The sequence below is a fragment of the Capricornis sumatraensis genome, chromosome 20 (assembly GCF_032405125.1).
Source record: "Capricornis sumatraensis isolate serow.1 chromosome 20, serow.2, whole genome shotgun sequence".
In the NCBI taxonomy this organism is placed as follows: domain Eukaryota; kingdom Metazoa; phylum Chordata; class Mammalia; order Artiodactyla; family Bovidae; genus Capricornis; species Capricornis sumatraensis.
The window spans coordinates 69,834,290-69,858,976 of NC_091088.1; the positions used below are offsets into that span (position 1 = coordinate 69,834,290).

The 24,687-nt window shown below is 48.2% G+C and overlaps 2 protein-coding genes across 7 annotated transcripts in view; one reads left to right on the forward strand and one right to left on the reverse strand.

Moving 5' to 3' along the window:
* The window catches only part of LOC138097147 (zinc finger protein 773-like), an 80,092-nt gene extending 55,955 nt beyond the window's left edge, over nt 1–24,137 (forward strand). Inside the window, exons 1-5 of one of the 5 annotated variants that reach the window (XM_068993392.1) lie at nt 17,736–17,768; nt 19,533–19,571; nt 20,829–20,831; nt 21,332–21,458; nt 22,893–24,137. In XM_068993392.1, the coding sequence (XP_068849493.1) occupies nt 17,736–17,768; nt 19,533–19,571; nt 20,829–20,831; nt 21,332–21,458; nt 22,893–24,001 (1,311 nt within the window). In that variant the 3' untranslated portion in view covers nt 24,002–24,137. Of the gene's footprint in view, nt 1–17,594; nt 17,769–18,412; nt 18,416–19,532; nt 19,572–20,828; nt 20,832–21,331; nt 21,459–22,892 lie in introns of those variants that run through there. The other 4 variants (XM_068993393.1, XM_068993391.1, XM_068993390.1 and 1 more) reach the window with 4 other exon arrangements.
* On the reverse strand, nt 1,658–7,506 carry LOC138097149 (zinc finger protein 772-like). Of its 2 annotated transcripts, XM_068993395.1 has the most exons (4): nt 7,474–7,506; nt 5,483–5,485; nt 4,080–4,206; nt 1,658–2,808 (listed from the first exon to the last, which is right to left on the reverse strand). In XM_068993395.1, the coding sequence occupies exons 1-4, from the start codon at nt 7,504–7,506 to the stop codon at nt 1,658–1,660; spliced, it is 1,314 nt and encodes a 437-aa protein (XP_068849496.1). The 2 variants fall into 2 exon arrangements, with proteins under 2 accessions (XP_068849496.1, XP_068849495.1); XM_068993394.1 differs by lacking the exon at nt 5,483–5,485.
* Nucleotides 24,138–24,687: the final 550 nt, after the last annotated feature.

A 24,687-nucleotide genomic window follows, 5' to 3' on the forward strand; every position in this document is an offset into this window, starting at 1 on the left:
AGAACCATAAAAATACACTTTAAGTTATTCTATACACACATACATTTTAAATTCTAAGAAATGCAAACAAATCTATAGTGACAGAAAGCAAGATGAGTGGTTGCCTAGCAAGGGTGAGGGGAAGAGATACTACAAAAGGAATCAGGAAACTTGGTTTCAAAGGTGCAAACATGTATCAAAACTCAGTGGTAAAGAATCCAACGGGGGTTCAGGGGTTCGATCTCTGGGTCGTAAAGATCCCCTGGAGAAGAAAATGGCAACCTACTGCAGTATTCTGGCCTGGAAAATCCCATGGATAGGAGGACAGAAGCCTGGAAGACTATAATCCATGGGGACACACACACACAAAAATCAAATTATACACTGTAAATATGTGCAATTGCAGAATATTTTCATTGTATTTTGGATAGTAACCATCGCTGTAAGATCGTGAGACACAAATATGAGAGTCGTGAGAATTTCCATAAACCCTCATACCAAAGTCATAGTGATGGACAAGTTTGTGGATACACCTTTAAAAGAGTTACATTCCCTGTTGTTGGCTATGGTCTCCCAATTTCCTATTAATCAGTGTCTCTGTATCAATTATGATTCCTAACTGGTCCTTGTAGGTGACAGTGACATCTGCCTACCAATAATACCCTACTAAATGATAGATGTCAGGGATGCAGACAGGTCCCAGGGAATCAAATTCTGAAACATTCCCTAGGAAGAGGGGGCCCAATTCATGCTGTTCCCACATACATCAGAGGCTGTCAAGACCTTGACAACCTGCTCAAGAAGACCCTGGTCACACAAATCATCTCAACATACAGGACACACAATTAGGCCTGCAAAGCCCGGTATTCTTTCCCAGGAGGCCTTGAGCAGCGATGTAAATTAGGCTGAAAGTAGAATAAGAGCTGTTCTTTCTTTAATCATTCTGCAAATACCACTGAGACTCAACAGGTGGCGCTCTCACACAAGCTATTCATTCTTTCAGGCTGGCAAGCCCAATCCTGTTCTCAACTCAACCCACAGAGTGAACAAAATTCCCAGGAATAAAGATAGCTTAGAAACTAAGGCATGTGTTGCAAAACCAGAACACTATGAGGCAGATAATTTCCAGGTCAGGTGACTCGGAGGCTGGTCAAACTCATCATGAGGGTCACAAGAGACCAACACCGTCTGAAATATGGACATCTCTGCAGGCAACCAGAAGAACTAAGCTTGCATTCTTCTGACTCAAAATGGGTCACACCCATGCTTCCACCAGTAGGGAGCAGGAAAGAATGAGGATCATCAATAGGGTCAGGCTACCGATGGTGCCCTCTAGGGAAGACAGGAAGAGCAGAGATCTTGCCCATCAAAGCGTCTGGGGTGACATACGCACAATGTGGGGCCCTGCTGTTGCACAGATGTATGGCTTCTTTCAGATGCTGGCAGTGACATGCTTTTGGCAAGCACGCAGAGACCTTTCACAGTGGCCAAGGCATGTTACAAAGTACAAAACTGCCCCCAGAAAGCTTCCCACAGAGCTGACACACAGAAGAATCTCCTCAGGGTGGGAGTTCAAACACAAGGCTCATCTTCTAGCTTATGGCTACTCACAAAGGCTCCTCTTGGAGCCTCTCTCTGGTGTCACTATATTGAATAAGACAGAGTATTCCCTGCTCTCCTAAGGCCTTTCTCCAGCATGAACCTTCCAATGTCTGATGAGGGAAGCCCTTTGCCTGAAGGCTTTCCCACACTCACTGCATTTATATGGCCTTTCTCCAGTGTGGATTCTAAGGTGCTGCATAAGCACATGTTTGTGGCTAAAGGCTTTTCCACACTCACTGCACACATACGGCTTCTCACCATTGTGAACTCTCTGGTGGGCAATAAGATCGGAGCTTTGGCTGAAAAACTTCCCACATGCAATGCACTCATAAGGCCGTGCCCCAGTATGAACACTCCAGTGCTTAATGAGTCTGTATTTGTGGCCGAAGTATTTCCCACATTCACTGCACTCATAAGGCCTTTCTCCGGTGTGGATACTCTCATGCTGAACAAGCGTGGATTTGTGACTGTAGGCTTTCCCACATTCGCTGCACTTGTAAGGCCGTGCTCCAGTGTGGACTCTCTGGTGTACAATGAGATTAGAGCTATGATTAAAAACTTTCCCACATATGCCACACTCATAAGGCATCTCTCCAGTGTGGATCCTCTGGTGCTGCGCAAGTATGGGTTTGCGGCTAAAGGTTTTCCCACATTCGCTGCACTTGTAAGGCCTCTCTCCAGTGTGGACTCTTTGGTGCTGAACAAGTGAGTCCTTGCGGCTGAAGGCCTTCCCACATTCGCTGCACTCATAATGCTTTTGTCCACTGTGAAAGACCTCTGCACAGTGGGTGTCACTTTGTGGGTTCCACTTGCTAAGAGGGTAATGCTGCTGAAACATGCTTGAGCTGGTTGGGAAATCCTCACAACCCTCCCTCGTGGTAAAAGGTGTCTTCAACGACTGGACAGGGCAGCTGCTCACAAGAAGGGCCCTGTGCACGTCCCTCCTGCAGGGTTTCTCTCCACTGTACTGACTGTGGAGGGGGAAGTTTGCACTGAACCACAGCTGTTTCCCACATGCCACACACAGGTATGATTTCTGCCCAGGACGTGTTTCTTGGTGCTCAGCCACGTGCAGAACATCTCTCAAGATTGGGCCAGATGTCTCACAGGGATGGGCCTTCTGGGAAGACAGAATCATCTTAGGAATCATGCCCTTAGACACTCTTTTCACAGAAATGCTCTGCTCAAAATGGATCTCATCCTCCTCCTCCATTCCATGCCAACAACCTGAAAGCAGACAAATGCTGGTAAAGTACACAGTGACACTGGTGGGAAGGGGCAGTTATTACAGACGTGTGTTTATCAAAACTAAGACTGAGGTCTGCCTCAGGACAAAAGGCCAGGGTGTAAGTTGAGCAAAGGGCTGCTCCACAGTCTTGGCATCTAAAGGTCACAGGCTGGAAGCGGCCTTGATGGGGAGAGGACACAGATCTGATGAACAGCCCAGAAAGAGCCAGGGTCCCCAATGAAATTATCCACAAATGCATTGTAGGAAGGCCTTGGCGGCTGGGGAGACATGCAGAAGAAGAGTGTGTTTACTAAACAGCTACAAATGAATAGAATAGCTGGTATTTAAGAATTATTTGAAGAACATGCACCTCTCATGACACAAAGCATATAAGCCGGTGTTGGAGAGCAGTACAGAGGAAGCAGTGGAGAGGAACAGCTGAGATGTGGGCAGAGGTGAGGAACTGCCAAAGGCCAAAGGTCACAGCATAAAAGGTAAGTGTATAAACAGGGCAGTAAAGACAGGAATGAAGTGTGGGCAGTGGCCTTGGCACTTAAACCACTGTGGGCACTGAGAGGCTGGAGAGTGACCAGAACCCAGCCTGACATCACACTTTCCCCAGCTCCCACTCACCAGGGCCACCTGCACTCTGAGCCTCTCTGGTCAGGGCTGGAGTTGTGTCGGCCCAGTCAGAGACCCAGGGCTCCCTGCCAAGCTCCTGTGGGGAAACCCCATGGGACATAGAAGATGCATATCCTAAGGAAAAGACAGGACAGGTAAATGGCCAGCACAGGTGTGGGTGACCCACCCCTGAGAGAAGAAACCTAAATATCATGAAAATAACTCTGAAGTATTGTCTTGCAGGAATAGCCTAGTGGTCCCAACAAGTAGTGATTGTACTGGGTCCTTGGGATTCCTTACAGGTAGGCTATGAGAAATGTCAGCTAGAGGAAGGGGGCACAATCTGGGGCACAAGAGTGCCATGGATCTGGACAGAGGCACCCAGTCAGGGAGAGGACAAACTGGACGTGATCCACTGGGTGACAACTGGACACTTCATGCCTGCATTCCTCCATGCAAGCCTTCAGGGCAGCACGTAGTGGGACCACTCAGAAACCAGAGGTGCTAGAGCCCACAGTTCACACCTGGCACCCACGGCACCTACTCCAAGGAACCAGGGCAGGTGGTGGTACTGCCTATGGCTCTGATCCAGGAAACAGGGAAGGGGGAGAGCCCAGTCCAGGCACTGCAGGGGACAAGAGGGCCTTACCCAGTGAGGCCATCAGTGCAAAGTTCTCCAGCATCACTTCGCGGTACAAGAGCCTCTGAGCCTCATCAAGGAGCCCCCACTCCTCCTGGGAGAAGGACACGAACACGTCCTCAAAGGTCACATTCCCCTGCCATAATGGGGAGAGCAGTCTGTGAGCAGTCTCCTTCTCAAGGATCCCATCTGCCCCCACAGAACTCCCCTGACCATTCCTTCCCATCCAGCTCCTCAACTCAGAGGAAACACCAGCACCAGGTGCCACATATGTCTGCTCTCTCCTCAGGGTCCCGTTGATCACTGTGTCCACCCACAGCAACAACGGGCAGGTGGGACAGAAAGGCCTGTCTAAACTCTGGGGCTGGTATGGTGCACAGCACCCCCACCCACCTCCTTCCAGCCAGTTCTTTGAAAGTTGCTAAGATCATGATTACCAGACAACCAAAGTTAGGCTCATCTTTCTTCCTTAAGCCTCCCAAACGAGGGCCCAAGGGCCATCAATTCACACTCTTTTTCCACATGCACACCGTTCTTCTGGATCACTCTCTCACAACTCTGGTCGCTTACCCAGTTATTGGCCTTCATCATCACCTTCCTACAGGGCTTTCCTTGTGGCTCAGACGGTAAAGCGTCTGCCTACACGGTGGGAGACCCAGGTTTGAGCCCTCGGTCTGGAAGATCCTCTGGAGAAGGAAATGGCAACCCACTCCAGTATTCTTGCCTGGAAAATCCCATGGACAGAGGAGCCCGGTAGGCTACAGTCCATGGGGTTGCAAAGAGTCGGACACGACTGAGCAACTTCACTTCACTTCATCACTTTCCTAGCTCATTAACGGCCCCCCAGAGAGCAAAGCCTGCTGGGTAATGTAGTTCACATGCCACCAAACCTTGAGGAAATCAACAGGTAATAGACACAGAGCTGGCACGCAGCCATTTGCAGCACCCTTTACTGAGTAACCATTACCAGGCAACCATTCCTGGGAGACTGCAGGAGGGTGTTGCAGCCTGGAGCAGAGACCAACACCTTGCCTCATGACTCCAGGGTGCGGCAAAATGCGCCCTCTTGACTGTCCTAGTAAGTATGCCAAACGGTCGGGTGGGACGCGCTCTCTGCTCTGCTTCACTGCCTGCCCCTAAGTTCGTCCCCAGGGAAACAAAACAAGATGTTCCTAATCAACAGCAGAGTCATAACTTTACTCCCTCTTTATGGCGTGCTGATCAAACTACCCAGTAGAGCTCTTCCCTAATGAACTCTTCCCTAATGTGACTTCTGCCAATAAAAGTGCGGGCTGAAAGGAGCCATTTTGTCTTTCTGTCATGGAGCGCAGGAGGGTCCCCTGACTCCCTGCTTGCCAAATTATATGTGTCTGTTTTTTCCTTACATGCTCACTGTATCAGGTATTTCTCACCTGCTGTGCTGAACGCGGCAGGAGCGTACTGTTGTGTTGTTGTAGTTTCTCCCTTGTAAACCTATGTACACGCCATCTTCTACTTTTTGGATGTCTCTCTCCTGAACCCCTCCATATAACTTCAGCCCCATGTCCAGCAGCTCACTGGATACCTCAAGAGTTCTCTGGCACATCTCAGACTCTCCACGTGGCCACAAATAAAGTACTGATACCCATATGCAGAGTTACTTCTACCACTAACTTGCCCACCTCAGCTGATGGTGCTTCTACCCTTCTGACTGATATGGCCCAACACCTTGGGGCTGTCTCTTTCTTACACAGAAAAGCTGACCCAATCACTTCTCCCATCTACACAGCGACCCCTCTGGCCCAACCATTTGTTACAACTCGCCTGGAATACAGAAACAGCCTTCTCCCCAGTCTTTCTCCTCACCTCTATCCTAATTCCCTCTATCCTAATTCCCTCAACCCTCACCACATAGCCTGTTCTCCACTTGGAATTCAGAGTTGTCTTTGTTGCTGTTTAGTCACTAAGCTGTGCCCAACTCTTTGCAACCACATGGATTGTAGCCCGCCAGGCTCCTCTGTCCATGGGATTTCCCAGGCAAGAACAATGGAGTGGATTGCCATTTCCTTCTCCAAGGGATCTTCCCAACCCAGGGATCAAACATGGCATCTACAGGGAAGCTGTGAAAACCCAGATCAGATTACCTCCCTCCTCTGCTCCACATCTGCCATGGCTACACCACCTTCATAACAGAGGCCTAGCTTCTAAATTGGCCATTTCAGGCCTGACTCCTGTTACCAGACTTGGTGAAGATCTGTAGTTTTTTTTTTAATTCCCAATTCAATCTCACCATCAGGTATGCTGGTTCCTGTGCCTGGAACAAACTTCCACACCTTATTCCAATGGTCCCCAGGAGTCAGTGCCCTGCCATATAACCCCTGGACTGGACTGAGAACTCTGAGCTTGGTGTTTCTCAGGGGTCCTCACACTCAAGAGCTGGGAGAGTACTATGTAACGTGTTCTATGAAACCACAATCCTGGAGCCCTGGTGGGTGAAGGTGAAGGTGGAATCGATGAGAGACTGGCTATCCTCTTCTCACTGTATCTGCTGCTGCTGCTGCTAAGTCGCTTCACTGGTGTCCGACTCTGTGCGACCCCATAGACGGAAGCCCACCAGGCTCCCCCATCCCTGGGATTCTCGAGGCAAGAACACTGGAGAGGGTTGCCATTTCCTTCTCCAGTGCATGAAAGTGAAAAGTGAAAGTGAAGTCGCTCAGTCGTGTCCGACTCTATCGACCCCATGGACTGCAGCCTACCAGGCTCCTCCACCCATGGGATTCTCCAGGCAAGAGGACTGGAATGGGGTGCCATTGCCTTCTCCGCGTCTCACTGTATACATCCCATAATTACTTCTGAGATCAGGGAACCTGTAGGTACAGGGAAACTGTGAGAGAGAAACGACTAAATAGCCGCAAGAGAGCCTCAGGCCTCTGTGCTGCTGCTGCTCGGCCATTAGGACCTGGAGCTGACAGTCTACCCTGTGTGCCTCAGTCCTCTGGGCCATCTAACAACTGCGTGGCCTTGGACCATCTCTCAACATTTCTAGGCTCCACTGTCCTCACTAACATCAAGTCTGTTCACACCTGGACAGTCTACATTTTAAACCATCCTATATGGTCTCTTTGTTTAGAACCTTCCGTGCTCCCATCACCTTCAGAATGAAGGCACAGCTGCTCAAACCCTCTGATCTTTTCAGACACCAAGGACTCAGACTCCAGGTTTCCCAAATGCTCTGCACATTCCGGCCCCAACTTCTGCAACGTCCTGTCATCCCATCACGCGCGGTGTCAGAAATGTCCGCCCAAGAGCGCCCCCACAGTCGGGACACAGGGCCCAGCGCTGCGGGGCTCTGAGGCTTCCCTCATTCGAGGCTTCAGGATTCAGAGACGGAGGTCGAGGGAGGTGCCGGGGGCGCAGCACCCACCTGCGCCGGGTCCGTCAGCACCGCGGCCGCCATCGGCACCTGCGGACTGGGGAAGGCGAGTAGCTGCAGAGCGGCTCCGGCGGCCGGGTCACCCGAGCAGTGCCACTACCAATCCTCAGGTCCGCTTCTGTTCAGGGCAACAACGCCTCTCACGTTTTCCCCATCGCGTCACCCTCTGTGTGACGTAACCTTCTGCATACGGATCTGGTGGACTAATCCGAAAGCAAACAATATGTCCGCCCAAGAAGGGAACAGGAAGTCCCGCCCAGGCATCGTGCCTATGAACGGAAACGCCCCTTTCGTGGGACCTCATTGGCCCAGAGCTGCCGAGGCTCCTGGGTAATATAGTTCCCACAGCACCAACGATGAAATGGGGCATTGGCGCCACCTCCAGGTCACAAGTGGAGCTACCTAGCTAACGCCGCCTAGAAAAGGTTTCTTTCAGTTTGAGGATTAGGCAGAGTTTGAGGTCATGGAAAAAGCAAGAGAGTTCCAGAAAAACATCTATTTCTGCTTTATCGACTATTCAAAAGCCTTTGACTCTGTGTATCACAATAAACTGTGGGAAATTCTGAAAGAGATGGGAGTACCAGAGCACCTGACCTGCCTCTTGAGAAATCTGTATGCAGGTCAGGAAGCAACAGTTAGAACTGGACATGGAACAACAGACTGGTTCCAAATAGGAAAAGCAGTACTTCAAGGCTGTATATTGTCACCCTGCTTATTTAACTTATATGCAGAGTACATCATGAGAAACGCTGGGCTGGAAGAAGCACAAGCTGGAATCAAGATTGGCAGGAGAAATATCAACAACCTCAGATGTGCAGATGACACCACCCTTATGGCAGAAAGTGAAGAGGAGCTAAAAAGCCTCTTGATGAAAGTGAAAGAGGAGAGTGAAAAAGTTGGCTTAAAGCTCAACATTCAGAGAACTAATATCATGGCATCCGGTCCCATCACTTCATGGGAAATAGATGGGGAAACAGTGGAAACAGTGTCAGACTTTATTTTTCTGGGCTCCAAAATCACTGCAGATGGTGACTGCAGCCATGGAATTAAAAGACGCTTACTGTTTTGAAGGAAAGTTATGACAAATCTAGATAGTGCATTGAAAAGCAGAGACATTACTTTGCCAACAAAGTTCCGTCTAGTCAAGGCTATGGTTTTTCCAGTGGTCATGTATGGATGTGAGAGTTGAACTGTGAAGAAACCTGAGCACCGAAGAATTGATGCTTTTGAACTGTGGTGTTGGAGAAGACTCTTGAGAGTCCCTTGGACTGCAAGGAGATCCATCCAGTCCATTTTAAAGGAGATCAATCCTGGGTGTTCATTGGAAGGGCTGATGCTAAAGTTGAAACTCCAACACTTTGGCCACCTCATGCGAAGTGTTGACTCATTGGCAAAGACTCTGATGCTGGGAGGGACTGAGGGCAGGAGGAGAAGGGGACGACAGAGGATGAGATGGCTGGATGGCATCACCGAGTTGATTCACATGAGTTTGGGTGAACTCCGGGAGTTGGTGATGGACAGGGAGGCCTGGCTTGCTGTAATTCATGTTGTCGCAAAGAGACACAACTGAGCAACTGGACTGAAGTGACTGAAGGTATGGGAAAGTCATTCTGGCTTATACAATAATTTAACTCGAACTTTAGGCTAACCAAGACAGCCTATTGGTGGCTTATCCAATATTCACTGCATATCTGCATTAGTTATTAAAGAAAAGAACACACTCACCAGAAGTAAAGACTGTCTGTTTTTGAGATAAAAACATCTCCCCTTCCTGGGATGCCAAAGCTAGTACTCCTTTGATGATAAAATTCCTTTGCCAGGTGCCAAGGCCATATTGAGTAGTGTATGTGCTGATGTGGTTTTTGGTTTGCTTTTGTTTTGGGGGATCTTTGACTACGTCATCGCCTACATTCAGGACTCAGTCTTTGCTTCATCACCAAGTTTTTTATATTGGGCATCGCACTGGCAAAGGAAACTTGGTAACATATAATTGGTTCACTCTAAGGAAACCGCTTTCTTGTGGTCCTCAAGATCCTCTTTAAGTCCTTCAAGAGAATGAAAGACTGGAACACCAGCTGTGCAGGGACATTGAAATGCAAGCCCATTTACAGTAAGGATGGTCTCTACATGAGTCTGGCAGAGTTCCTCACTAATACTCCACCACCATCTCTGCAGCTCTGTTACTCAACGCAAGTCCGTGTGGCCCACAAAGAGTGAGGCCAAATTATACCAAAATGTAGGAGTTTGGAGCAGTAAAAGGTTCACTGCAGAGACAGGTAAGAAGATGGATGTCTCATGCCCCAAACCCCAGACTCCCTAAAAGCTTAAGAAAAACTGAAAAGTGGAGGGGGGGGTGTGGTTAGTTGTATTGAGTAGAAGACATGAGTGTTGAGGAGAGGCCTGGCTGAAAGGGATGCAAGCTGATCTCTAAACTCCACCCCAGACACACCCAGGAGAGCTCGCACACATGCTATGAAATAACGGCAGCGACTTTTCAACTGCTACACATGAGCCCTGGGCACACAGTGGATACAAAATGACCACAGCAGCTCTCTAACCTTGGGTAGTTAGGCAGTTAGGAGCTGATACAGGGTTTATGAATATTCTACATCTAATTATCACAGGTGGAATTATGGGGAGATATAAACAACATAGCCTGCTGTTATATAACTTTTATTGTTAATCAGCCTTGAGCATATGCCCATTTGTATTCCCTTTCATTGATTTGTGTACAAGCCCTACATTGCACAGGACATAACCAAAAGGAGGAGCTGTTGTTGCTCAGCCTTTGTTCCAAGGAGCAAATGTTGTTTAATTTTATGGCTGCAGCCATCAACTGCAGTGATTCTGGAGCCCCCGAAAAATAAAGTCTGTTGCTGTTTCCATTGTTCAGTTCAGTTCAGTTAGTCGCTCAGTTGTGTCTGACTCTGTGACCCCATGGACTGCAGCACACCAGGCCTCCCTGTCCATCACCAACTCCTGGGGTTTACCCAAACTCATGTTTAAACCTGTCAGGATGGCCGAGTGGTCTAAGGCGCCAGACTCAAGCTCAAACTCATGTTCATTGAGTTGGTGATGCCATCCAACCATCTCATCCTCTGTTGTCCCCTTCTCCTCCTGCCTTCAATCTTTCCCAACATCAGGGTCTTTTCAAATGAGTCAGATCTTTGCATCAGGTGGCAAAAGTATTGGAGTTTGAGCTTCAACATCAGTCCTTCCGTTGTTACCTCATCTATTTGCCATGAAGTGATGGGACCAGATGCTATGATCTTAGTTTTTTGAATGTTGAGTTTCAAGCCAGCTTTTTCACTCCCTTCTTTCACTTTCATCAAGAGGCTCTATAGTTTCTCTTTGCTTTCTGCTATAGAGTGGTATCATTTACATATCTGAGGTTATTGATATTTCTCCTGTCAACCTTGATTCCAGCTTGTGCTTCATCCAGCCTGGCATTTCGCGTCTTGTACTCTCTATATAAATTAAATAAACGGGGGGTGGGGTGGGGTGGGGGTGCACAATAACAGCCTTGATGTACTCCTTTCCCAATTTGGAACCAGTCTGATGTTCCATGTCTGGTTCTGCTGCTTCTTCACCTTCATACACGTTTCTCAGGAGGCAGGTAAGATGGTCTGGTATTCCCATCTTTTAAGAATTTTCCACAGTCTGTTGTGATCCACACAGTCAAAGGCTTTAGCATAGTCAGTGAAGCAGAAGTACATGTTTTTCTGGAATTCTCTTGATTTTTCTATGATCCAACGGATGTTGCCAATTTGATTTCTGGTTCCTCTGCCTTTACTTAATCCAGCTTGAACATCTGGCAGTTCTCACTTCACATACTGTTGAAGTCTAGCTTGGAGAATTTTTAGTATTATTTTGCTAGCATGTGAAATAAGTGCAATTGTGTGGTAGTTTGAACATACTTTGGCATTGCCCTTCTTTGCGGTTAGATTGAAAACTGACCTCTTTAAGTCCTGTGGCCACTGCTGACTTTTCCAAATTTGCTGGCATATTGAGTGTAGCAATTTCACAGCATCATCTTTTAGGATTTGAAATAGTTCAACTTTGAAAAGACCCTGATGCTGGGAAAGATTGAGGGCAGGAGGAGAAGGGGACGACAGGATGAGATGGTTGGATGGCATCACCGACTCAAGGGATGAGAGTTTGAATAAACTCTGGGAGTTGATGATGGACAGGGAGGGCAACGTGGGGTTGCAAAGAGTTGGACATGACTGAGTGACTGAACTTAACTGAATTCCTTCACCTCCACTAGCTTTGTTCGTAGTGATGCTTCCTAAGGCCCACTTGACTTTGCATTCCAGGATGTCTGGCTCTAGGTGATTGATCACACCATCGTGGTTATCTGGGTCTTTAGTTCAGTTCAGTTCAGTCGCTCAGTCGTGTCCGACTCTTTGCGACCCCATGAATCACAGCACGCCAGGCCTTCCTGTCCATCACCATCTCCTGGAGTTCACTCAGACTCATGTCCATCGAGTCCGTGATGCCATCCAGCCATCTCATCCTCGGTCGTCCCCTTCTCCTCCTGCCCCCAATCTCTTTCAGCATCAGAGTCTTTTCCAATGAGTCAACTCTTTGCATAAGGTGTCCAAAGTACTGGAGTTTCAGCTTTAGTATCACTCCTTCCAAAGAAATCCCAGGGCTGATCTCCTTTAGAATGGATTGGTTGGATCTCATTGCAGTCCAAGGGAGTCTCAAGAGTCTTCTCCAACACCACAGTTTAAAAGCATCAATTCTTCGGCACTCAGCCTTCTTCACAGTCCAACTCTCACATCCGTACATGACCACATGAAAAACCATAGCCTTGACTAGACGGACCTTAGTTGGCAAAGTAATGTCTCTGCTTTTGAATATACTATCTAGGTTGGTCATAACTTTCCTTCAAAACAGTAAGCGTCTTTTAATTCCATGGCTGCAGTCACCATCTGCAGTGATTTTGGAACCCCCAAAAATAAAGTCTGACACTGTTTCCACTGTTTCCCCAACTATTTGCCATGAAGTGATGGGACCGGATGCCATGATCTTCATTTTCTGAATGTTGAGCTTTAAGCCAACTCTTTCGCTCTCCTCTTTGACTTTCATCAAGAGGATTTATAGTTCCTCTTCACTTTCTGCCATAAGGGGGATGTCATCTGCACATCTGAGGTTATTGATATTTCTCCCAGCAATCTTGATTCCAGCTTGTGTTTCTTCCAGTCCAGCGTTTCTCATAATGTATTCTGCATATGAGTTAAATAAGCAGGGTGACAATATATAGCCTTGACATACCCCTTTTCCTATTTGGAACAAGTCTGTTGTTCCATGTCCAGTTCTAACTGTTGCTTCCTGACCTGCATACAGATTTCTCAAGAGGCAGGTTAGGTGGGCTGGTATTCCCATCTCTTTCAGGATTTTCCACAGTTTATTGTGATCCACACAGTCAAAGGCTTTGGCATAGTCAATAAAGCAGAAATAGATGTTTTTCTGGAACTCTCTTGCTTTTTCCATGATCCAGCAGATGTTGGCAATTTGATCTCTGGTTCCTCTGCCTTTTCGAAAACCAGCTTCAACATCAGGGAGATCACGGTTCACGTATTGCTGAAACCTGGCTTGGAGAATTTTGAGCATTACTTTACTAGCGTGTGAGATGAGTGCAATTGTGCGGTAGTTTGAGCATTCTTTGGCATTGCCTTTCTTTGGAATTGGAATGAAAACTGACCTTTTCCAGTCCTGTGGCCACTGCTGAGTTTTCCAAACTTGCTGGCATATTGAGTGCAGCACTTTCACAGCATCATCTTTCAGGATTTGAAATAGCTCAACTGGAATTCCATCACCTCCACTAGCTTTGTTCGTAGTGATGCTTTCTAAGGCCCACTTGACTTCACTTTCCAAGATGTCTGGCTCTAGATTAGTGATCACATCATCATGATTATCTTGGTCATGAAGATCTTTTTTGTACAGTTCTTCCGTGTATTCTTGCCACCTCTTCTTAATATCTTCTGCTTCTGTTAGGTCCAGACCATTTCTGTCCTTTATCGAGCCGATCCTTGCATGAAATGTTCCCTTGGTATCTCTAATGTTCTTGAAGAGATCTCTAGTCTTTCCCATTCTGTTGTTTTCCTCTATTTCTTGGCATTGATTGTTGAAGAAGGCTTTCTTATCTCTTCTTGCTATTCTTTGGAACTCTGCATTCAGATGCTTATATTTTTCCTTTTCTCCTTTGCTTTCGCCTCTCTTCTTTTCACAGCTATTTGTAAGGCCTCCCCAGACAGCCATTTTGGTTTTTTCCATTTCTTTTCCATGGGGATGGTCTTGATCCCTGTCCCCTGTACAATGTCATGAACCTCATTCCATAGTTCATCAGGCACTCTATCAGATCTAGGCCCTTAAATCTATTTCTCATTTCCACTGTATAATCATAAGGGATTTGATTTAGGTCATACCTGAATGGTCTAGTGGTTTTCCCTGGTTTCTTCAATTTGAGTCTGAATTTGGTAATAAGGAGTTCATGATCTGAGCCACAGTCAGCTCCCGGTCTTGTTTTTGTTGACTGTATAGAGCTTCTCCATCTTTGGCTGCATAGAATATAATCAGTCTGATTTCAGTGTTGACCATCTGGTGATGTCCATGTGTAGAGTCTTGTCTTGTGTTGTTGGAAGAGGGTGTTTGCTATGACCAGTGCATTTTCTTGGCAAAACTCGATTAGTCTCTGCCCTGGTTCATTCCGCATTCCAAGGCCAAATTTGCCTGTTACTCCAGGTGTTTCTTGACTTCCTACTTTTGCATTCCAGTCCCCTATCATGAAAAGGACATCTTTTTGGGGTGTTAGTTCTAAAAGGTCTTGTAGGTCTTCATAGAACCATTCAACTTCAGCTTCTTCAGCGTTACTGGTTGGGGCATAGACTTGGATAACTGTGATATTGAATGGTTTGCCTTGGAGATGAACAGAGATCATTCTGTCGTTTTTGAGATTGCATCCAAGTACTGCATTTCGGACTCTTTTGTTGACCATGATGGCTACTCCATTTCTTCTGAGGGATTCCTGCCCGCAGTAGTAGATATAATGGTTATCTGAGTTAAATTCGCCCATTCCAGTCCATTTTAGTTCGCTGATTCCTAGAATGTTTACGTTCACTCTTGCCATCTCTCGTTTGACCACTTCCAATTTGCCTTGATTCATGGACCTGACATTCCAGGTTCCTATGCAATATTGCTCTTTATAGCATCGGATCTTGCTTCAATCACCAGTCACATCCACAACTGAGTATTGTTTTTGCTTTGGCTCCATCCCTTCATTCTTTCTGGAGTTATTTCTCCACTGATCTCCAGTAGCATATTGGGCACCTAATGACCTGGGGAGTTCCTCTTTTGGTATCCTATCATTTGCCTTTTCATACTGTTCATGGGGTTCTCAAGGCAAGAATACTGAAGCGGCTTGCCATTCCCTTCTCCAGTGGACCGGGCTCTGTCAGACCTCTCCACCATGACCCGCCTGTCTTGGGTTGCCCCGCAGGCATGGCTTGGTTTCATTGAGTTAGACAAGGCTGTGGTCCTAGTGTGATTAGATTGACTAGTTTTCTGTGAGTATGGTTTCAGTGTGTCTGCCCTCTGATGCCCTCTTGCAACACCTACCATCTTACTTGGGTCTCTCTTGCCTGGGTCTTTAAGACCGTTATTTATTTATTTATTTTGTATAGTCCTGTGTATTCTTGCCACCTCTCCTTAATGTCTTCTGCTTCTGTTAGGTCCATACTGTTCATTTCGCTCGTTGTGCCCTTCTTTGCATGAAAATGCTGCCTTGGTAGCTCTAATTTTCTCGAAGAGTTCTCTAGTCTTCCCATTCTATTGTTTTCCTCTGTTTCTTTGCATTATTCACTTATGAAGGCTTTCTTCTCTCTCCCTGCTATTCTTTGGAACTCTGCATTCAAATGGGTATATCTTTCCTTTTCTCCTTTGCCTTTAGCTTATCTTCTTTTCTCAGCTGTTTGTCAGTCCTCCTCAGGCAATCATTTTGCCTTTTTTCATTTATTTTTCTTGGGGATGGTTTTGATCACTGCCTCCTGTACAATGTTACAAACCTCTGTCCACAGTTCTTCAGGCACTCTATCAGATTTAATTCCTTCAATCTATTTGTCACTTGCACTGTATAATGGTAAGGGATTTGACCTAGGTCATACCTGAATGGCCTAGTGATTTTCCATACTTTCTTCAATTTAAGTTTCAATTTGGCAATAAGGAATTCTTGATCTGAGCCACAGTCGGCTTCCAGTCTTGTTTTTGCTGACTGTATAGAGCTTCTCCATCTATGGCTGCAAAGAATATAATCAATCTGATTTTGGTACTGACCATCTGGTGATGTCCATGTGTAGAGTCGTCTCTTGTGTTGTTGGAAGAGGGTGTTTGCTATGACCAATGCGTTCTCTTGGGAAAACTGTTAGCCTTTGCCCTGTTTCATTTTGTACTCCAGGGCCAAATTTGCCTGTTACTCCAGGTATCTCTTGACTTCCTATTTTTGCATTCCAGTCCCCTATAATGAAAAGGACATCTTTTTTTGGGTGTTAGTTCTAGGTGTTATAGGCCTTCATAGAACCATTCACCTTCAGCTTCTTTGGCATTAGTGGTTGGGGCATAGACTTGGATTCTGTGATATTGAATGGTTTGCCTTGAAAATGAACTAAGATCATTCTTTTATTTTTGAGATTGCACCCAAGTGCTGCATTTCAGACTCTTTTGTTGACTATAAGGGCTACTCCATTTCTTTTAAGGGCTTCTTGCCCACAGCAGTAGATATAATGGTCATTTGAATTAAATTTGTCCATTCCAGTCCATTTTAGTTCACTGATGCCTAAAAAGGAGAAAGCTGGAAGTATAAAAGGGGAAAGCCAAGAGGGCTTGACTGGAAGGATGAGGACGACTCCTTCGGGAGTGTGAAACTAATAAAAAATCTCTCTGAGCTTGAACCAGGCTGTAACTTGTCTGTTCTACACCTTTTGGTCCATTGCTCCAAATTTTTCTTGTGACGAGACAAGAATTGAGGAAGAGAAATAAACCAACCTGACAGTTGTTGCAAACTTTTGGTTTCAGATCACTTGTTCTTGAGATCAAGTCACGGTCAAATGATATTTCTATAAACCTATATCAGATGAATAAATTCTCTGTTAGGACAAGAAAGGGCAAGAGCCCAGGGCACAACTTTCACCCTCCAAGGTCTAGGTCCTGGCTGATGAGTGGAGAGTTCCTGCTTGGGCCCATAATCCTGTCAGGGAACATTCATCCAGCGCCCAATCTGGGTCCTCCTGCCAGTGTCCAGGCTGGGCAACAGAGGCAGGTTTTAGCAGGCAGTGCACTCAAGGTCAGGTCCCAAGCCTCAGCACAGCTATCATCACTGAGGGAGCCAGGTGCCCAGGACCCAACTAGCTCTCAGGCTCCTCAGATGCCCCAACGGGAGTGGAGTGTACGTGCGTCCCAGGTCCTGCGGACTGCAACCCATGCACACTGCTGCTGCCACCAGGTCACGGAGGCAGGGATGGCAGAGAGGTTCCTCGTTGCTTGAAGACCTAGTCCCACCAGTGGGCCACGGTGGCAAGGGCTCTGGAGCTCCGCAGGACACGGCCCCTGCCTCCCCCCAACAGTGCCCCTCAGCTCACCCGCAGCCAAAAGGCCATGAGTCCTGGAGTGTCCCCAGGAGAAAGCCACCCTTTGCCACACTCTCCACCAGTGGACCAGCACCTGGCCGGTTGGCCCAGCAGGACCTCTAACCGCCCTACCTAGGTTTGGAGCTAACAGTCCCCACAGCTGTCTCGCGGTAACGATTACGAGGTAAGGGCTATGCGGTAACTGGCCCGAGCAAACGGCTGCGCCAGCCCCGCCCCATTACCGGTCCACTTCCTGCAGGTTTGGCGGCGAGTGGACTACATTACCCAGCAGGCGCTGCTTCCTGAGGGGCGGTGCTCAGCCGCCAGCCCAGATAGTTCCCCGTTGGAACCCGCGGGGCGGGACTTCCGCCTTCGGGGTTGGGGCGGTCGCTTTTGGGGGTCTCCAGGGTCTGTGTGCTTGATGAGAGGCCCCGGAAAGCTGGTGTTGAACTAGGGTGACGGGAGCGGGAAGGGGCGAGAGGAGGCTGACGTTCTCTTCTCGGCACTAATGCGGGTCTGACGTTCAGCAGCGGCGCCCGGGAATCACCCGATTCCGATTCCGTGACAGGGATGCGTGGGGCCCGCCCTGGTCCACAGCTCCTGGCCCTGCTCCGCCCACAGAGTCCGATGGCAGCGGCCGCTCTGAAAGTCCCGCCTGAGGTAAATGTTCGTCCTCCGGTCTCTCACCGCCGTCGCCCGGCTAGACGATAAAGGCTCCCCACCCCCCGCCCTTGATCGTCCCCTGCTCAGGCCCCTGGGTCCAGGTCTGTAAGGAGATCGTGGGTGAGAGGCCGTATTTCTGTCAGCCAGTATGATGGGACGTGGGAAAGGGTTACGGGCCTCGGGACCGGCACGATCAAAGCCTTGAAACAGTAACTGAACTGAGAGTATTAAACTTGAGATTTGTCTGGAGTCTGCACGCAACCGCATGAGAGGATGAGTCGCATGGGACAAGGCAGCCGCAGCAGCTGGGCCTTCATTGTGCGGCCGCCAGTGGCCAGGGAGGGTTGTGAAGAGGAGAGGCTCAATCTGTGTGTCAAAATTGTCCAAAGTCTTCGCAGGGAAAAAGAGACAGGGGTAGGGGTGATGAGAGTGTGAGTGGAGACTGGAAGACCTGTGACGAAGTAAATACCGTGGAGTGCTGGTGGGCTCTGGACTGTAGCCGCTGGTGGCCAGAGTGGGGAGAAATGATCAGGTCTCTCACAGGCTTTAAAAGCGGGACAGACAGGATTTCCTGCCGCACCGGCTGTGGCTGTGAAAATGTAGGGAAGGAAGGACGAACCTGTTTTTTGGTTTGCAGGGAGCAGGTTTCAGGGAAAAGATTGGGAGTTGGATTTTGGACGTGGTAACCCTGAGGTTTCCCACAGTGGAGGTGTCACATGGGCAACTTGCTCGCTCACCTGAGGGGTTCCGGGGTTCCAGGGAGGGATCTGGGCTGGAGATATCCAAGGGATGGTGGAGGGTGGCCTGGTCCGTGGCATGGACTGGGGCTTATATTTAGAAGGAAGAATGTTCAGGTTTTTATTTCAGATGAGCCTGTAGGGTGGGCCGCCTCCAGAGGGGTGGATTCCTGTGCTCCAAAGTGTTTCTGGCTGGTATGGAGGAATGGTTAGCGGACCCAGGTCTGGGCTGGAGACTGAGATGGTCAGTGGTGTAGATTTGCCACTCCAGGCTCAGCAGGCCCTCTTTCCCCCTTGTGGAGAAAAAGAACACTCAGGTAGGCTAGTAGGGCATCTCCTTTGATGCCTAAGTTCCCCCAGCTTTTAGGACAGGAGGCCTGAGTAGCTGCTCAAGTGGAAAGGCCTCTAGCAGGCTTCCCTCCGGGAGGGTGTATACCAGGCAGCCAGTTGCCAGTTGGACTAGTAGCTACTCAGTTTTCTCAAGCCTAATCCCCTAGTTTCTTATCTTGTGAGTTTATGAATAAATACTCATTTAACACTAACTGGTGAAAATACATATATACATATGTACATAAATATGTATGTATATGCATGCACACATAGGCAGTTAAGACAATGCAGCTTTAACAAGCTAACATATAATAATTAGTTGAAATACCAATATCCTGATAAGCATTTGATTAAATCAAACATCTTCAATATTGTATTTTCTTAGTTAAAAGGCATGTTGAAAAAGTACATTTTTAATACCAACCAGGAAATGCTGACAGAAGCATCACTTATGAGGACAGTGAGAGTCGATAGTTAGAACCTGATGCATAGAAATGAGCAAACAATAGCCCTCTTGGGTGGACATCATTATTATCCACATTTGACAGATCACAACACTTCACAGGGAGGTCGAGTATTTGTCCAAGATTACACAGCTGTTAAGAGGCATGCATCACCGAGGACTGAGGTACCTTGGTTGAGCTGTTTGGGCCCAATATTATTGCCTTCTTCTCATGGCCTGGCTTTTCCATAGGTTGCTGTGGCTGCGGAGTGGCTTCCAGACCATGAAGAGGTAAATGATAGGTGTCCTGGATCCTTACCCTTTTCACCTCCCACTTGCTTGGGCTCCAGCATTGTAGCGTTCTGGGACTTGTTTTACCTGCTATGCTCCTCACTGTGCCATCTAAGATCCCTGAAAGGTGGTCATCCAAGATCAGGTCCCTGAGTGCAGACCAGGAATCATATGGTTTGGTTCCCATTTCTGGCAGCCAGTGGCATGAAGCCTAGAAGAGAGTCCATTCACGGTGATTGTTAGAAAATATTAGAGGTGAGGTTGAGCTGGGAATGCCCAGCAAACTTAGGTCCCCCTCATTTGTGGAGGAAACAGCAAGCAGCAGAAGTTAGACCTGGAATGGTGGTCTCCAGAGGTGTGCCTCAATTCAGAGGGTGGTGGGAGCCACAGGAGGTTTAGAGCAGAGGAAGGAACTGATCTGAGCCAGGCTTAATAAGCAGTCAGTTGAGTGGTAGGGCGCCCAGGGAGGAGGCTACTAGCCCAGGTGAGGGTGGTGGTAGATGGGCCAGAGTAGTGGCAGTGGAGGTGGGCAACATGTTAGGAGTGTGAGTTTGTTCTTTCAAGTAGGTCTGAGCAGGCTCTCTGATGTGGAAGGTTGGGAGAGAAAAGAGGAAGTGTCAGGTGATTCTGAGATGTTTGGCCTCACTAGCCAGAAGGAGGGAAGTGCCACCACGTCCAAGTCGGTGGCAAGAGGAATTATCACTGGGAATAGGGAGTTAGGTTCTGGCTGTTGAATCCAGAAATCCTTGAGTGGATTCCTCCCCTGGGCACCTGGACACACAGGCTGGAGTTCAGGTGAAGGGTTCAGATTGGATTCACCCACAGTGTGGATGAATGGATGGGCCAGGATGGAGCTGTGATCAGATTTGGCAGGGGGCACCTTCAGGACCCGTGGCAGTGCATTAGGTAACAAGGGAGGGGAGGGTGGGGCTGATGACTGGGTCTCTTGCCGGATGGGGTGCTGGGTTTCATAGACACACACGAGGGGAGTGTGGTGGTCATGGTGGGGAGGCATTGTAGGGGTCAGGAGGATCTGGCTGGAGGCCAGATTTCCGTGGGGCGTGGACCTGAGATGTAGGTGGAGACCAGGCAGGGAGATGAGAGCAAAGCTGGTGCTACTGCTGATTCATCCAGCTGTGGGTTCCCCAGGCTCTTGTTCTTATGGCTGCGAGGACCTGGAAGTCAGCACAAAGTCACACGGGGTCCCCTGGGACTGTTGGTGGGCATGATGTGAGACAGGTCGACCTGGGCTTTGAGCAAGTGTCAGAGGATGCTGAGACTGGTCAGGAGGCTGCTTTGTAGCACAGAATGGAAGAGGGCTGAGTGTACCTGAGATCTCCAGGTTTCAAGATGCTGAGGATGAAGCCAGGGTAAGGGCCAAGTAGGGTCAGGGCCATGAGGGAGGTGTGGTGTGAAGAACAATATGCATGTTGGGAGAGCGCCAGCCAGTGGCCCCAGGCCCTTGTACTGGGGTGAAAGGAGAAGGGGACTGAATTTTGGTGGTTCACCACAGTCTAAAGGATCTTGGGTGAATTGTCTTGCAGAAGGGTGAGGCTCTGTAGGTCAGCACCAGAGCTCAGACGACACCTGTCCCCCACCTGTTGTTGCTGAGAACAGAACATGGTGATCACTGGGGTGGCCAGGAGGGCGGGCATCAGCAGCACCAGGGTCTGGTATCTCCACTGAAGTGGGGAGCTCGGGAGGAGGGTTAGAATCCCAGGAAAGAAGGCATGTAAACTGAACCATCCCCATCATGGCAGGGCCAAGTGACCTTTGAGGACGTGGCTGTCTACTTCTCCTGGGAGGAGTGGGGGCTCCTTGATGAGGCCCAGAGGCTCTTGTACCATGGGGTGATGCTGGAGACCTTCTCACTGATGGCCTCTCTCGGTAAGGTCCTTGCACCCTATAGCTCCTCCCCTCTCCAAGGGCAGGTCCATCCCTCCCAAAGCTGGTCTGTGGGTACTGCATCCTTTCTTGGGTCCTAGAGTAGGTATAACAGCCAAGCCTGGGTGCACCACCCACTTCTGTCCCCAAGCTGCTCCATGGTTGTGCAGGAATGGGTTTGGGGATCCCAAGTCTTGCGATCAGATGGATCCTACGCTACTGGACTCTCCCTGGCCTGGTGATGCCAAAGAGATCCATGGCAGTCCAACACCCCCACTTTGGCCCTCCTCTTTTGGCTGATAGGGGATCTGCCTGTGTCAGGAACTGAGGCGCTGACCTGGCCACTGCTTGACCGGGATGTTTCTGCAGCATCTTTTTCCAACCTTCTTGTTGGTTACGCTCAGCCTGAGTTCCTGTGGGCTACTGAGGAGTGGGTCATTTTGACCCTCCTGCCTTGTTCCTTCTGTAGGACTCACATCGTCCAGGAACCATGACATGACTCAGCTGGAGCAGCGTGGGGAGCCCTGTGTGCCTACCGGGGGAGTCTCAACCACACCCACAGCAGCAGGTACATGGAGGGAGGTGGCGGAGCGTCGGGGTGAACCCAGGGATGAGTTCACACCAGGAATCTCCTCAGGAGGCCCTTATGCTTTGGTATCAGACAAGGGGCCAAGGCTGATTTCCATCTTTTTTCCCTCAGCTGCCAGGGCTGTCACCTGCCCTCTCTTCCACTCTGCAGTGCTCGCTGACAGTGGCCTCATTTTCTACTGTTTTATGACCTGGCTAGTCAGCTGTGCCATGAGAGGAAACACAGGAGAGCCTAAGAAAAAACAAACAAACAAACAGTTGATTGTGCTCACAGGTCCAAAGAGGTCGTCCCTACCTGTCGAGAGGGAAGCGGGGGTCACACTGGACGGAGTGGGCTCCAGCAAGCAGGGAGAAGCGGAGGGTGAGGACCGGTTAGCAGGTGCCTTTGTTGGTGGGGAAAGTACCAGAAAAGGCACAATGGCATTTTATGGGTGCATTTGAACATAATTAGGTCACACTCAGGGGAGGACAAGAAGGGCTGCTTGTGCAGGGGACCAGCCTCCTTACACCAGTGCACCTGGGCAGGGTGCTCCAGCCTGTGGGTTGGGATGCTGACACAGCCGGAAATAGGGAGCTTCACAGGTTACAGTACAGCTGATGCTGTGGTATCTCAACATCCTTAGCAATGCTCACTGTGATGGGTGACACTTGCCACCTAAGTTGTGGCGATGCTAAAGGTCACTGGAAGATTTGGGTTTTGCCACTGAAGGCACGTTGCAACAAAGGTGACAACTAAGAAGGGTCCCAGGAACCCCTTACTGCCTGTGTCAGACACGTGTGAGGGTGCTGTCCTGTCCTGCCAAAGTCTATGTACTCACAGACACTTCATCAGCATTTCTGCACTTGCAGGTTGTTGGTGTGGAGCAGAGGCTGACGAGGCACCTTCTGAGCAGAGTGGTTGTGTAGAAGTGGACAGAGCAAACCTTTACCAACACCAGAACCTGAACTCTGGAGAGAAACCCTCAAGAGAAGAGCATGAGGAGAATGGGAAGGTCTTCCCAGGAAGCTCTGGTCTTCCCAAACCTCAGGCGGCTCCTAGTGGAGGCGAGCCATGTAGGAGCACGAAAAGTGGAGAGGGCGTTCCCCCTGGGAAAAGGCATTACAGGTGTAGTGAGTGTGGGAAAGCCTTTGGTCAGAAATACTTACTTGTTCAGCACCAGAGACTACACACGGGAGAAAAGCCTTATGAATGCAGTGAATGTGGGAAATTATTCAGCCATAAATCCAACCTTTTTATACACCAAATAGTTCACACTGGTGAAAGGCCTTACGGGTGTAGTGAATGTGGAAAATCCTTTAGCCGCAATGCTGACCTCATTCAACACCGGAGAGTCCACACTGGAGAAAAGCCTTTTAAATGCAGCGAATGTGGAAAAGCTTTCAGGCACAATTCCACACTTGTTCAGCATCACAGAATCCACACTGGAGTAAGGCCTTATGAGTGCAGTGAATGTGGGAAGTTCTTTAGCTTTAACTCAAGCCTCATGAAGCATCAGAGAGTTCACACTGGAGAAAGACCTTATAAGTGCAGTGAATGTGGGAAATTCTATAGCCACAAGTCAAGCCTTATTAATCACTGGAGAGTTCACACTGGAGAAAGGCCTTATGAATGCAGCGAATGTGGGAAATTTTTTAGCCAAAGCTCGAGCCTTGTGCAACACCGAAAAGTTCACACTGGAGAAAAGCCTTTTAAGTGCAGTGAATGTGGAAGATTCTTTAGTGAGAATTCTAGCCTTGTTAAACACCAGAGAGTTCACACTGGAGCAAGACCTTATGGGTGCAGAGAATGTGGGAAATTTTTCCGCCACAGCTCCAGCCTTGTTAAGCATCGGAGGATTCACACTGGAGAAATGCCTTATGAGTGCAGCAGTTGTGGGAAATCATTTAGCCAGCGTTTCAACCTTGTACAGCACCAGAAAGTTCACAGTGGAGAAAAGTCTTGCAAGGTTCAAATGTGACTGACCCTTGCTTTTCTACCTGAGTATTAGATTTTCTTAAGTAAATGTTTCTTCATTTGCTGTATATCCTTCAGATCACTTTCAGAGGCTTTAAATGATGTTTTTATAATTTTCACCCATTTCCCTGGGAAGCAGGCCTGCAAAGCTCCTCACACTGTCATGCTGGAAACTGATGCAAATATTTAATTTTTTAAAGAATTTGCCACCTTGTATTCTAAATGGTTATACCATTTCACATTTCCTGGAGTGTGTTTCTTTTCCAGTTTCTTCATATCTTTGCTGAGTTTTGTATGTAAAATATTGGCCATATATTTTTAGCAATTCTAGGGAATGTCTAGAAGTATTTCATTGTGATTTAAATTTGCATTTCCCTAGTGACTTGGTGTTCAGTATTTCTTCCTGTGTATTTGCCATCATTTCTTTAGTGAATTATCTGATCAAAGTTTTTTGCCTACTATTAAAAGAACTGTCTTGCAATTTCTTAATATATTCTGGATGCAAATGACTCATTTGATATATACTTTACCAATATTTCCTCTAAGTCTGTGGCTTTGGTTTCCTTAACAGTATCTTCCCTAGAGTAGAATTTCTTAACTTTCATGAAATACAACTTATCCATTTGTTCTTTTATTGGTTGTAGTTTTCGTATTGTGCTCTTTTTCTCTTATGATACTTTATCATTGCCT